Here is a 15,715-nt window from a genome sequence, read left to right on the forward strand (position 1 = left end):
ATCGGTTTTGTTGATCGTTTTTATGCAAACTTTCGCCGTTTCTAATTGACCACTTCAACCCACTAACTTCAACGGAGCCTTCTTGACTTGAAACATTAGAAAGATCCCGTTTGCATGTACCACAGCCACACTTTGCAAGTATCTGGCTTGAGAAACGGAAATGTGGTTTGATCTCGAAGAGCGATTTCCAAGAGGTGGATGAAGCAAAGGGTTTTACTCATTCTGCAACTATATGGACATGTGTTGATATATAAGGACCTTAAGTACGGCATTCTGACGTTCCTAACTTCTGAGTAGGAAGGAACAATTTAGAAAAATCGACTGTTGGGTGATTTTATATGGCTTCAGTGGGCCCTCTTTATTGCTTCCCAAATTTTCTCTTTTAGTAGACATGTAAAGTTTAGGATTTTCCTAAATACTAGGTCTGGGTGAAATTTAAATTAAGCTTATGAAATGTCCGTAATTATGTCATAGTTCCCTCTATCCCTTTTCCCCTGCATATCTATTTTCCTTTTCACTCTTCCCCATATCTCTTCACTTTAATCAATTCTTCCTTACGTTGTTCCTTGTATTCCCTGTCTCTACCCTCTTTTCACTACCATTGAAACTTCTTATTTCCTACTTTAACTTTCTCTCCTGTATCTTTCCACTTTCTACTTCCCATCTCTCTATTCTCCGCTACATCTAGTCCTTCCCTTCTGCTTCTTGTTATCCCCCTTCCTTGTTTCCCTTCTCTCCACCCTCTCCTACTTCTTCTCCCCTGTATCTTTGCATCGATCTTGTATCTAGCTACTTTACAACTTCAGTCTCCCCCGCGCTACTCTGCTCTTGCTCGCTTATTAGCAGTCGTGTTTAGCTGCGCTCTCCCCTATTCTCATATCTCTGTATTGTTATCGTGTTTTTTCTTTCTTTCTTCTTCCGCTTCCCATTCTCTCCTCTTCTTAGTCTGTAGTTTCTCCATCTCTTCCATCCTCCTTATCTCCTATGTCTAACATCACCTCCACTTTCTCTTCTCTCTGCACTACATCCATCCCCTTTACCTTTCTATGCCCTAAATCCTCTATTCCTTACTACCTACCTCTCTAACATTTCTTTTGCTCTCTCCCTCTGTTTCTCTTTTCTTCCCCATATCTCTGGACTCTCTTTTCCCACGTAACGCTCTTTAAGTAAAAAGGGAACCCAAATCAGCCCTAGCAATTTTCTCGGACCAGCCCCTGGGGTTGCACTGCCTGGCCCTAAAACTATTGCTTGCTGCTTTTGTTTCCACCCCCCAGTAACAAAACCAGCCCCACTGCTGCAAAACCAACCCCCACCTTTCCAGCCTCCCAGGGAAATGCCCAATGCCCGGTGCTGGTGGCATAGTAAGTAAAGTTCCGCTGTTATAGGACAGACAGGCCCCCCCCCCACACCCCTCTCGACCCGGTACTATAGTGCAGGCTGAACCACTGATAGCTACACCTCTTATAACTGACATTAAATATTTGGGACTTTGTGAGGTTTATTAAATTATTACAAGTTTAAGTTCCCAAAATGTGAGGGAATAATGTCTTCATGGTCTAACAATAAACAGTAAAACCCTTCCATCAGAGGCTACTCATTGCTGGGTACAATGAGTGCAAGCTGAATGACAGTGGCACCCAGATGATTCAGGAAATATTAGGATTGATCTCTACCAAGGACAACTGTAATCAATTCTACCTTATTTTAGGCCCTAGTAAGACCTCAAGCCAGCTGCCTATTACCATAGCGGGGAAAACAACGTTTACTAAGTAAATTTTATAATGGGGTACTTTACAACGCGGTCGTTACAATGACCCCATTGTTACCACGCATGTCATTACAATGCAAGTCGTTTCCATGACTCGCTTTATGGGGCATGCAACACCAGGGAATATGTTGGATTGAAACGACGTGCATTGTAGAGACACGCGTGGTAACAACACAGTCGTTGTAACGACCGCGTTGTAAAGTACCGCGTTGTAAAAGTGCTATATCCCCATGGCAGCACATGAGTGCCTTGGGCCAAGATGACTTTATCAAGAATCCATTATCGGCCTGCTTCAGGAAAGCACTTACTAAGCAATCAGGTAACCAATATGTGAAGATATCTTCTGGATAAAGCTTGACACCATGAGAGGACTGTAGCATAGACCATTCCTGCAGGTCCCCATCTCATTATCCTCCATAATCAAAATGTAACATCCTTTAGTAATGCTCATATAAGGGATGCTGAAAGTGGGTCAATCCAAGCAGCAGTCTGCCTTCTCTTTTTACTTCTTCCTGACTCTTCTATCCTCTTTCCAAGGCCAGGAAGACTCACAGAGTTGATGGCTCAGTTCCTGCATACAGGATAGGGACTGGAAGGACTCACGAAAAGTACCAGAAACTTAACAAAGGACCTGAAGAATAGACAAAGGACAACCGCCTGCAAAGTATGGTCATAATCTGTGCACATGTCTCTGTCTCTTGCACATCCATCCTTCTTCACACTGCTAAACTCTGCACTTCAACAAAAGACACCTCTCTGGTCACTCAGATACAGTACAATATTAAAACATTTCCCACATAGGTTCACCACAAGTACAACGCTCTTCCAACCAAGCACTCCCACACTGTGTAGCAATTGCCCTATAAATGCATGTACCATACCATACAATACCTGCAACCAAAATAACATCAACGGATGCTGGTAAATTGGAAACATTACGTATACTTACTTTCGGACTGGGATCTTTCCCTCTGCATTCAGCTGCAATTTTAACTTTACTAATCTGAAAAAAATAGAACATCAATTTTGAGAAAATCAGGTTTGCCAAATATTTACAGTATTAGTGAAATGGGGATATCTGCTTAAAATCACGCTAAAGTAAAGGAGAGAGGATTAGACTCAGTTTACTTGGGTTCACTGTCTTGAACTAATCATAAAAAGTTTATTTTATTTATTTATTTTGATTCTTGATATTATGTGTGAAGACCATGGGCACAGGGCGGCATGCCATAGAGTAGCCCGCCCTACCACTCTGTGCCCCTGATCTTCACACATTATATCAAGAACCAAATTAAATAAGCATGGACAGGTTAAAAAATGTGAATTGAGGTAATCAAGGAATAGAGACTTCATGGTAGTACAGGTTCGGGAGATCGGGTGAGAGTGGTGGATACACATTACATCTTCCTCCCATGCAATTTCTACACTAACAGAAACAAAGGTCAGGCTAAACCCTTGTCACTGCAGAAATAACAGATGCACAACCAAAAAATCCTAAATGAAGAACAAATCGACTTCTTAGTGAAGGGATCACATTCACAATCAGACAACAGGTAGTACTAAGGTCTCGAAGTCATGTCCAGAGGTAATCCTTTGTACCCATAAGGTGTGAACATGCTTAGTTTTACTGGTGAATCCAATACCTCAACCAGAAAAATATTTGAAAGAAATTAAAGCCTCTCCCGTTGCATCAAATAATGGATTTTCAGTTGAGGTGTATAGAAGAATCTGCTAAAATATTGAAGGCAAGCGCTGAAACAAACAGCTTGCTATAAATTAAAAATTGCAGTCATATAACAAATGTGATTAGCAACCAAATAATACCCGACTGATCCATTTCAAGTAAAAAGTTGCATTTCTAGAAAATTTCTTCATAAAAAAGACACTCGTTATTATTACCAAGTTTTTCGTTATTTTTGGTGCAGAGTCGCAGCAGCACAGTTTAATTTCTCAGTCAAACCTGAGTGTAAGAGTTGAGCCTGCAATGGCGCCGCTTCAGAAGACGCAGATATGGGCAGCGCACAGGTAATGCTCGAGGAGACCAGACAACTGATTGTTGTTATCCTATGCACCAACATCTCACTTGAGGACTGCAAACAGGGTTGTCTTGGTTGCCTCTATCAATATTCAGCAATTATCACTGTACCAAAAGTAGAGTGGAGGTGCTGGAGATACCAACAACTCACCCTTCGCTGTACTGTCGATAGTTTTATCATGTATGAATAACATTGATTCTGCTACCTAGAGGCCCTTTGGCCCAGTCAACTTGTTGCATAAAATCAGTGGACCTTGAGAAGTTTTTAAAACTTCTCTAAGCAGCCTAGTTGTCTAATTTTCTTGTGTAGGAAATGCCTACGGCAGGTGGTGGGGACAGTCCCGCAAAAGACTCCGCCTTTTCTGATATTATGCTTGTCCCATGGGATGCCCATGGCTCTATTTTGCGCGTAGTACCCAGAATTGTTCCACAGTAAAATGCATGATCAGAAACACAGCCACATAATATTCATAACTGAACTTAAAAGCCCAGATAACCACGATTTGTCCACTTATATGAAAACAAAGCTGCTTGACCAGGGAGAATGATAACTGCCCATTATGGAATATGTGAAACCATTTAAAGAAGCCCTGTGCGATAATGTGTTGATTACACTGATTAGTGTGTATAATGTAGGTAGAGTCAGAGAATGGCTGAGCTTTTCACCCTTCCTAAGTTTTCCACAAAATATGCCACTAGTCATGAGTTTGGTGGTCTGAGGACCGCCAGACATGCGCAGGTGCGGCAGTGGCGGTCCAGCCACCGCCGCACCAGTGGTCCGACCGCCCCATTATGAGTTGGATGGCAGACCGCCCTGGGACTGCCGCCGTTCTCTGGAGGTAGCGTGGCAGTCAGGAGGCTGCAATATGCTTGGTGGGACCGCTGCTGTCCAGCCAAGCATATTACAAGTTTCCTCTCTACCTGTGGTGTCATGAAGCCTCCTAGGCTTGTGGATGAACACAAGGGCCAAAACATGTGCCCCCCTGTGTTCATACACAACAGTTTCTGCACAGCATGGAATTTCAAGTCCATTCCATGCAGGAACCTTGTGAGGCGTTCCCATTGTGGTGCCTTTTCCAAAGGCATCACCACCTTTAAAGGAGGCACCGTCCACCCCCAGACCAGTTTAAAGTCGTAATCTGGGGGGTGGGCGGCGGTGAGTGTCGGTGGTGCAGAAGCAGGGCGTTGGTGTACGGCCTACCTCTGCACTGCCAAAACTCGTAATTGGGCCCTTAATGATTAGTTGGAAACAGATAGATGGCTATCTGTTTACAATGAGCATAAATATGTACATCCAAAGTCCACCAGATGTACTCTTTGTACTCCTATCTTTTGAAGCCACCTACACTGGGGAATGTCTTCTGCACTAGTTCACTTCTGATGACTTCTTGAGAAAAGAGAGAACCAACTCTTACAAGACGAGCAGAAAAGCTACATCTAACGGGGACCCAGGCAATTGTACACCCCTAATTCTTCTTTGTGTTCCTGAAGGCAGTGCTGCATCCTGCAGTAGGATTAATATTTGATTGGGGTTAGTTTGTCTTCATCATATTGTTCCTGAGAGGGCTGGATGGACCTACTTTGTAGGTAAAGTTACTATTCAAACTGCTATGTATCATTTGTAAAGCAATGAAGTGGAAGCCACTATTTAACTAGGTGAGATTTTAAAATTCTTTGGAAGATTAAGATCGCCCGGGATTAAGGGAAACATATTTTGGCTTTGCTAATATTAAAGAAAACCAAAACAAGCAATATAGCCATCTCTGGAACTATGATATTGAGTAAAGTCACAACTGGTCATTAAACTACCACTCTTGCATAAATGAAGAACAAATACAAATCGAACTCTTGGAAAATGAAACACTTTCTTACATTGCTTGTTTTAAATGTGTATTTAAAATATTTTATACGATTTATACAGATTGTTTTGATAAATACACAAGGCATTGATTGCTTCATCCTCTAACTTGTTGTTTGACACCCTACAGGACCTAGCAATTTGGTGAATCTTTTTGATTGTGGCTTGACTTTGCTATATAGATTTATTTGGTATTTCTATGGTTACTTCAATTTCTTAGATATCACATTTGTCAATAAGTGGAATTTTACAATTCCTCAATTCCCTATATAATAACATTGTATTCTGTGCTTTGTTTTCTTTCAGGCCCATGCCTGTCAATAACTGCGTTCTCATTGACATTGTGTATTCTAAAATAATTCTAACCAGATTTTATCTGTATATCAGAATACTGTATCACTGTGTAATACATACATTTGATGACTTAGACTGTAATATAAATGACTTACATTTTTTCCAGGAAAGTGTACCGAGAAGCATTGGCTGTTAGCGGATTTAAGATAATGGCTAGGATATCAGCAGCCCAGTTCTGAAAAAAAAATCGTCTTTGTGTATGAAAAGTCAGATTTTTCATTTTCTATTCTTTCAATTACAGTATTGAGTGGGAAGCACATAAACATGTAAGGTAACCTGACAGATAGATTAGTATTTGACTTAAGGGTTACCCCTAGAATATAAAGATACAGATTGTTGTGAATTTCCCCTAAAGCGTCCTATCAATTGTTTATTCACTCATTTTTCCTAAAGCAAGCTTACTCCTCTCACACAATCTATTTCCAGGCACCAGTCATGATATCAGCTTCAGATTTAAATCACTATTTTTTTCAAGTCTGGCTCACCCAATCACGATAACATTGTGATGCTCTCCAGAAATTACGCCCTTTTGGGATAAGATTATACCTACGAATTTATGTCTACTATGGAATTCACATATTATTATTCCTGAAATCTGCACATTCACAGATTCCCAGAGGTATTTGTCGAGTTGTTTATGAATTCCAAATTTCTCTAATGCATACCACAATGTAGTAATTGTATGTCTGATATTAGCTAAACCTGCCTTACAATTGTTTTGCTACCTTTTTTTATTCATTAAGGGAACATTTATTTGGTGAACCTCTTCTCCCACTTTTGCCATCTATGACTTTTTCATGGCAGGCATGTGCCTGCCAAACCTGCAAGCTATTTCCATACCCAAGTTCAAAAATATGTCTTTTCCAGTGTGGTTGTTACTAAATCCAGCATCATTCTATTTATCAGAGATTACTCAAGAAAAACAATGTATGAATCACGAAGCATTTTTAAGTAAGCATTTTTAAGTAAGCACATCTTACTCTAGGAAACATATGAGTAGGTATCACATAAGCCTGGAGTAAGTGGTACATGTTGACAGGAAGTGTTTATGAATTAGGGCTGGTAATTCAGAAGTGAGTTACGTCTAATGCCTTGATTAGGGAGGTCCCAAGGTCAGATGCAATATTTATCACGTCGAATAAAATCCAACACTCATTTGTGTTGAATTTATTGCGTAAGATCATTATTGCCAATTCCGAGTTTAACACACAAATATGGGGATCATGTACTGATTTTGGTTGTTACCACACTAAAACCTCAGAATTCCAATATGTGAAGATACAAATGTATTTACCAGGGCACTGGCAATCGAGGTCGAAGACAAGAGTAGGACACAGCTCTTCATGGGTAAAAGTTGGGCACCTTCATTATGGCATGATTATTGGCCAGGTGGTATGGAATCAACCAATGGAAGTCGGCTCATCCTGCTTTGGTGTGGGTCGATATTCCTGCACCCAGTTTTTCTGCCCAATAGATTCACATAAAACCTTGGCTTCATCCACACCCAAGCCTCTTCCTTCATATTTTTCTTGCTGAAATAGAACAATACTCCTCTGTGCCAGAACGTCACTTCCCGTTAACCCCTCTTTCCTCACGCCTCCTCCCTCTGCCCTCGCCCCACACAGAGGCCCTCAGAGTGCATTTACCACCGATTCAATATTGGGGATTCTATGTGATTTTGTGGCTGGTAAATCCAGTCTCATAAGTTATTCCTTATTCCACAGGGTTTAACTTGGACAATAGTGTCACGGTGTTAGCGGATGTTAGCTTTAATTCCATGTGTGGAATTTGCACCCCAGCAATACCAGGCAACTCATGGACATGGCCTACGACTTTTAATGGAAAGCCCACCTATCACAGTATAAATCACCTCCGGGAGTCAATAAATATTTCCTTAATAATGAACAGAAAGAAAACTATTGTGCCCTCTTTTAACTCTGCCAGGTGCACAAAAAACTATGAAGAGCGACCCAATATCACATTCCTTGTTTAGCACCGCAAGGTTGTCCACATTACCACTAAGCTCATGTAACAGATTTTGACAGCAACAAAATAGAGGATTGTGTGCTACACTGTTTGTGAATGAACAAAGCGTTTACATCTACTAGGTCATTCATAGTGGGGGAATCATTCAAACTCAGAAATATTTGGACACTGAACATTAGGCACTAATTACTAAATCTTGCTGTCATCTTTTTGGATATTTTTCAAAAGACGTTGGTCTGAACATAAAGCAATGCTGAACAGCATAAGAACATATTTCAAGGCAGATTTACAAGCCCCTTGCGCCACTTTTGCGTCCCTTTTAACATGGGGAAAAGTGACGAAAAAGTGGCGCAAGGGGCTTGTAAATCTGCCCCTTCATATTTAAAGTTGGTAAAAATAAAAATATCTTTGAAAGTATACACAAAGTAATTACCAAAATGTTTCGTTTTAGTGGCACATAGGCAGAAAAAAACGCCTTCATTAATCAGTTTCAGGAGCAACAACATACTATGTGCTTGTTTGTGTTTTTGTGAACGCCTGTGCGCATGTGCAGAAAGAATATTTCATTAGAACAAGATTGAACTTTAGGAGAATGTAGTACAGCACCTCAAGGCTGAACAAAACAATGCCCTTGAGTATTGTAAGACAATTCGATCTCGGCCACAACTTGCCCATAATCACAGTACCTTGCCAACATGCTCCTTATAGGAGACAAAGTTGTGAAAGGTGAGATCCACCATATCAGGACCAGCGACGATGCACAGCGTTTTAGCCAGAAAATTATTTTCAGGAAAATCCAGGTTAAACACTTCTCGAAGCTTCTGACTCTGAAAAGAGAAAAATTGAATATTCTATATTTAGAAAAAAGAAGACCAAAACTTGCAGTCAATGCCTTAACTCTTTAAAGACTGCATTGTAACGTTTTTTGTATAACTTTTTCCCAAATAAGGCAAACCTGTCAAATATGTTTTAAAATGTGTTTTTATTAAAAGTTTTAATTAGTTATTTATGGAGAGCATGTATTTTCATAAACAAACTGCATATATATTTTACCATATAAAAACTATGCAAACTTTGCAAATACATTTTAAAATTTAAAGTTTAAAGTCGAGTTATAATGGTACAACTTTTCATCTGTAGACGACCACCCATACAAAAAGCATGTACATTATTCACTTTAGAATGGACAAGCCAATATTTCATGGTACAGGATTCTCACCCGGGTAAGTGTTTCCTTCATTTTTATATAGCATCAATTTAACCTCACCGAGCCATAGTTCAACAAGTTGCCAAACATTTCACTGTAAATGAAAAACATATATTCCTCTTTAGGGACGCAGTGCGCCTAGAGTTAGTCATAGTATGTGGAAAGTTTATAAAAAGATCTCAAGATCTGTTCTCATAGTCATGGTTTTTAATTCTCATTTTATTCCTGGTAACTCTTTCAAGGCTAAAGACTTGCATGTTGTAAGAAATTGAGTTACTGGTTGGGGGAGACCGTTCTCATGCAACAACCAACATTCTTCTCAGGGTGAAGTCACACACTAACCCTAAATGAACCTGTGATCAACCCTCCGCTAGCTTGGCATCGAGCAGTCAGGCTGTACTAAGAGGCAATGTGTAAAGTATTCATGCAAAACCTCAAACAGTAACACAGTGGAAATACACCACAAACAGACACCACAACAGAGTACAGAAATTAGAGTAGCTTTTAATAAATAAAACAAGACCAAAATGAAAAAACTCACATTAGCAGAGCCGGAGGTATTTGATTTTAAAGTTTTTAGAGAAAGACTGCACTAAGATGCGTTAAGAGCCAACTGTGGATAGCTGGTTACGATGGACTGGGACAAAGTCATAAGTTCAGGCTGACCACGATAGAGTGCACGCTGGCTACTGGGACCCAGTTCTGCCCGATGAACAGAGTACCTTGAATCCTGGTTTGCGGATTGTCTACACAACAGTAGAGGTGCGTCAATTCTGCTCAGGGTTGCATCACACAGCATAGGAGATGCTTCCGTTCTGCTGATTCCACAGATGTTGTAAAAGCCATTAAGATCACCCCCAAGGGTCCAGGACAGGGGTGTCATCATTTGACAGGGTAGTCTAACAGATGGCAGAGTCCAGGCGCAGGTGCAAGGTGGTTGGAAGCCGGTTATCTCTCTAAGGCTTCAGATTAGGAGACCAGCCAATTAGCTCTTGGAGTCGCTCTGGGTTCTAGCTCAAGATATTCAGGTCCAGTGCTTCTCATCCAGGCAATAGGGCAGAAGGCCAGCACAGCATAGCAGGAGTCCCCAGAGTGCAGTCCAGCAAAGAGGCAGTCCTTCAGCAGCACAACAGCCCTTCTTCCTGGCAGAGTTTCCACAGGTCTAGAAATGTACTAAAGTGGTGGTGTCTGAAGTCCAGTGTTTGTACACAAATGTTCCTTTGAGTGGGGGAGAAGCTTCTAGAGGTTTTCCTCTGAAATTCACCATGACCTTGCTCCAGACTAACGTCAGGGAGCATGCGGCCCTTTTGTGGCAGCAGGACACAGTCTATTCAGGTGCATGTGAGGCTATGCCCATCTCCTCCCTCTCATTCTGTCAGTGATGGCCCATCCAGGCACACCTAAGCTCCCTATTGTGTGTGGCTGTCTAGGAGGAATACACGAAGCCCAACTGTCAGCTACACCCAGCCATGTGACCAGACACAGGCTACAGGCACTAAATAGGTAAGGCAGGAAAATACTAACTTTCTAAAAGTTAAATTTTCTGAAATGCAATTTAAAATCCGACTTCACCAAGTTAGGATTTTAAGTTATCAATAAAGAGACATCAAACATGAATGGGTTATCTCTTCCCATTTGGAAACTTCCCTTATAGAATGTAATATGGCAACTTCAATGTCATCCCTTGGGATAGGTAGACCTTTCAGAGGTGAAAAACAACTGTAAGAGTGTTTCACTACCAGGACATGTAAAACGTAAAAGTACATGTCCTACTTTTTAAATACATTGCATCCTGCCCTCTGGACTGTCCAGGGCCTACCCTAGGGATGCCTTAAGTTTATTAAAAAAGGAAGGTTTGGCCTGGCAAAAGGTTTATTTTGGCAGGTCAAATGGCGGTTTGAAACTGTATACGCAGGCTCTGAAATTGCAGGGCAGGGTCATATTTGAAGAACTACTTGAGTGGGTGGCACAATCAGTGTTGCAGACTCACTAATAGCTTTTAATTTACAGGCCCTGGGCATCGGTAGTCCCACTTTGATAGGGACTTACAAGTAAATTAAATATTCTAATTGGATATAATCCAGTGTTACCATGCTTTAGGGAAGGAGCACAAGCACTTTAGTATTGATTAGCAGTGGTAAAGTGTGCAGAGTTCTATGGCCAGCAAAAATGAGGTCAGCAAAAACAGGATGTCTGAAGGCAAAAAGTTGGGGGGAAAAATCATACCAAGGCTGCCAGGTCTAACACTATAAAAATATCATGCAGACTTCTGCAATGGAGCAAGTCCACCCTGATGCTTGGCTCCTCACAGTTGTTGAGAGATAAAGATACATCAGAATCTTACTATCTTGTGTCTTTAATAATTGTAGACTTCCACAGTATGATTTCATGTTCATTTCATTTGACAAGTCAGAGAAATCAACGCAGTCGAGTATCTTCTCTGCATCACATTATCATAGGAAGTTCAACTAATACACAACATTTCAGAATAATAGGTCATACACTAGTCGAAGAGTGCTAAGCCCAGGAACAGGACAGCGGAAGAACGGTAGAACTTTGGATAGTTGCAACAGTTAGCTTGAAAATGTGTTCACAATATATTCATATTGAAAAAATGCAATTACATCAGCCTGTCTATTGTTCCGCGGAGCCGGTAGGGAGAGAAGACATCGCAGTGGAACAGGGTAGGAGAGCAGAAGAGAAATGAGAATCACCAAAACAGCATCCATATTAAGTAATATGGCACAGCTAAACCACTTTAATAAACACTCTCCTGCACATCTTATTAAACTAATTTCAACTAATGTCAATAATTCAACATTTGTGTTTTCGAATATGTCGCTTCGCAAAATTATTTTTCTACATTAATTGTCACCCAAAATTATGACCCTAAAGATCTTTACAAGTACTTGGTCCTATGTTAGTTTTATCCTGCTCAAATTCCTCTAGGCATTTTCTGGAGGGAGTCGATGAGCCACACAGTGCCGAAATTAAGAGAGAGCTATTACGAACCCTAGAACCAGGTGTAAAACCTCCCACGGAAATACCACCACCATAGAGTTCCGGTTTTAGTTTTACAAGTTTTCTTAGTGCAAAAAGATGACTAATGTGCTGGATATACAACTGAGGAATTTGCAAGGTATTTTTTTCTGCATTTTTCGGTATGTGAAATGTAAATGAATCAGCATGGCCTTAAAACTGGAGGTGAGAACAATTACTGTTCAACTTCTATCTTGACACCAGAGGCAACAACACCACCCAATATAAACATTACCTCCCTACTTATAATGTGGACATCAAAGAAATGCTGCATGACTTCTTCAATTTAAGTATGGCAGGTTGACCTATGTGTACTTTTACAGAGATGCAGAGCTGAGGAATACAAAACTTTCTTTTCATTTCAACAAAGATGGAACATTCAAAAAGGTTGAAGCTTGCAGAGGCATTGTCATTATAGAATAGGCTAATGTTCTTTCATACCACAGACCATCTCTGTAGCCACCCTGGACATGGAAGAGGGACATGTTTATAAATTGTTCATCGTTGACGACCAGTAATGGGTCTTCTTTGCCACTAGTCTAGTCTACCATCTACTGTGCATGTAAGTGCTGCCTTGTGTGGCAGATGTCTGAGGATTCTTGCTCCTTGGTACTCTCATACTGCCTTTTGAAAGGCTGGGAACACCTGGAGTATACCCAGAACCTGAGTTCGGGAAATCACTCGATATGAGTTTCAAAGAGTGAAAACTGGAAATCACTTAAACAAAGGAATGTTCCAGTTTGTGTGATCTAATTCCAAGATGCCCTAAAGGATCAATCTAAGTATCCGTGATCTACTTTGCATTCTTCTGCCATTAACTTCCACCACTCATTTCTATAATAAGCTAGGGACTTATACTTTTTTGTTTGTGGGTCTCTCAGACAAAACATAAATTGATGAATTGTCAATAGCTTTCAACTTTCACTTTAACGTCAATAATATAATCATATTTTTACTCTGCTTAGACAAAAAACAGAAGTGTAGTTATCTTCAATATTGTATTATTAATTTGTTACACATTAACCGGGCACAGATACGGATTTAAAAAACTCACAGATTACAGAAACATGCAGCTACAAAAACCTCCTCGAGTCTCAAACTTGCTCTAAGCACCTTTCATTGGCTCTTAGTAGAATAACAGGTCAAGCAAAGATGGCTATCTCATGCATAAATAAAAAAAAACAAGCTCATCAAAATGGCAAAGAAAACAGTAGTGGACTGTTCCATTTGGGAACAATGTTTTATCTTCTTTCCTGAACATCTCAGATAATAAAACACCATCCATTTAAAGGTGGCAGTGACATCCCTTTTATTGGGGTTCTCTTGTGAAACTGATTAGTTTTCTCTTTAGGAACTACCAAATTTCACTTCAGTTCCTTCATCTGTCCAATTCATGAATCTGTGACCCATTGCTAGACATTAAACTGTGTGCTTCTCTGGTAATGCAATCTCCATTTGGGAAAATGTGTCCAGAACTGAGTATGATTGATGTTTCCCTATATATCAAGATTATATATTTCGGAAAATCATTTGAAAGAAGTCACTTTTAGCACGGCTTGGATCTTAGGAACATTTTTATTATAGATCAAGACAGAACGAGAAATAAAAAAGAAGAGAAGCAAGGCAGTCAACAAGGAACAGCAAACAGAAAAACAAATGGGAAAAAGTTGCAAAAATGACAATGGTTGGTCATTGGGTTCAATCTCTCCAATTCTGTATACTCGCTTGTATTCTTGTTTAACCGTAGTAGTGTTTTTCACTTTCTCTTCAAGACTTACCTTGGGGCTCTTGGCAAACTTTCCAAATCTAGTATCTCGAATACTTGTTACATCCAAAAACTCAACCTCCTGCAAAGGAAAAAACAGAATAGTTGAAATACAATAAGTCTCAAATTCACAGTCGTGTTCTCAAGGTCTGTGCAACTCTGGTCTAAGAAAAATGGTGCGCAATTAGGCCACTGTTCAGAAGAATTGTCTCCAACCTACTTTGCTGTTTACTAATGCGGGACTGGTGTCCTTGTACATTGGGATGTAGCTGTTTTTTTATTTGTTACTATGTAAAATTGATGGAGGAAGAATGGAAAGTCGTTTTTAATTGTTTGTGTCCCTGAGGGTGATTGATAAGATTATGCCTTAATGTTTACTTTCGATGCAAAAGGGGATGATGGACGGAGCGTTTGAGCAAATCAAACACTCACCCCCAGTCAACTGATCTGGGTTTAATCCATCACCATTCTTTAGCTCACTCAGCCACCCCAGTTCAGACATACCCATATGCAAATCAGTCTGACCCTGTGCCTCATGGGAACAGTCCAGCCCGAACTGCCAAGCCATGTCTTCCCTGGACCGGAAACAAGCATCCTGGGACCGGTTTCGGATTCATAATCCTCATCAGCCAGGCTATCTTGAATCCAGTGGCCAAGTAAGCAAGGGACTCACGTCTGAGCATACCCTGCCACACTTAGGGCGAACAAAGCGATACAAAAGGGGATGATGAACGGAGCGTTTGAGCAAATCAAACACTCACCCCCAGTCAACTGATCTGGGTTTAATCCATCACCATTCTTTAGCTCACTCAGCCACCCCAGTTCAGACATGCCCATATGCAAATCAGTCAGACCCTGTGCCTCATGGGAACAGTCCAGCCCGAACTGCAAAGCCATGTCTTCCCTGGACCGGAAACAAGCATCCTGGGACCGGTTTCGGATTCATAATCCTCATCAGCCAGGCTATCTCGAATCCAGTGGCCAAGTAAGCAACGGACTCACGTCTGAGCATACCCTGCCACACTTAGGGCGAACAAAGCGATACAAAAGGGGATGATGGACGGAGCGTTTGAGCAAATCAAACACTCACCCCCAGTCAACTGATCTGGGTTTAATCCATCACCATTCTTTAGCTCACTCAGCCACCCCAGTTCAGACATGCCCATATGCAAATCAGTCTGACCCTGTGCCTCGTGGGAACAGTCCAGCCCGAACTGCCTGATTATATCAGGTGTTTGTGTATACGTCTGCCCTCCTGATTGTATGTTTGTAATGGCATTATATGAGATTTTTTGGCGTGTATGTAATGCCAGTTGTTTGCCAACCTTCTCCCCATTCTCATAGACTTCTTTCCTATGTGTTTTATATATCTCAGCAGCTCTCTGAGTCAGGCCAGAGTTAAGCTTGGTTTTTAAAACTAACAGGTGGTACATAGCATGTGTCCCATTTTCGCCATGCGCTATTTGCGTAATATGTTCTTCCTCGGCCCTGGCCAATTCAACCAATTTCTGATGATACCCCATACTGTTATGTTTCCGTAATCCAGCTTGGTAGCTCGTTGTTTCACCTCTTAGAGCTGCTTTAAAACAATCCCACACTACCGTCCTAGAGACACTGTATCTATTTATATCAAAAAACTCTTGAGCCCAGCTATTGATGTGTCTGATATAATCATTGTTAGCTAGCAACTTTCTATCAAAAGT

At 40.9% G+C, this 15,715-nt stretch overlaps 1 protein-coding gene across 1 annotated transcript in view; it reads right to left on the bottom strand.

The window, feature by feature from the left end:
* Nucleotides 1-15,715, bottom strand: part of PLCB2 (phospholipase C beta 2) — a 544,505-nt gene that overhangs the window by 268,679 nt on the left and 260,111 nt on the right. Inside the window, exons 3-6 of the mRNA XM_078659789.1 lie at nt 14,026-14,094; nt 8,688-8,828; nt 6,111-6,190; nt 2,718-2,771 (exon numbers count right to left, since the gene is read on the bottom strand). Coding sequence (XP_078515915.1) covers nt 2,718-2,771; nt 6,111-6,190; nt 8,688-8,828; nt 14,026-14,094 — 344 coding nt within the window. The remainder of the gene's footprint in view (nt 1-2,717; nt 2,772-6,110; nt 6,191-8,687; nt 8,829-14,025; nt 14,095-15,715) is intronic.

Source organism: Lissotriton helveticus, chromosome 9, assembly GCF_964261635.1.
Source record: "Lissotriton helveticus chromosome 9, aLisHel1.1, whole genome shotgun sequence".
In the NCBI taxonomy this organism is placed as follows: Eukaryota; Metazoa; Chordata; class Amphibia; order Caudata; family Salamandridae; genus Lissotriton; species Lissotriton helveticus.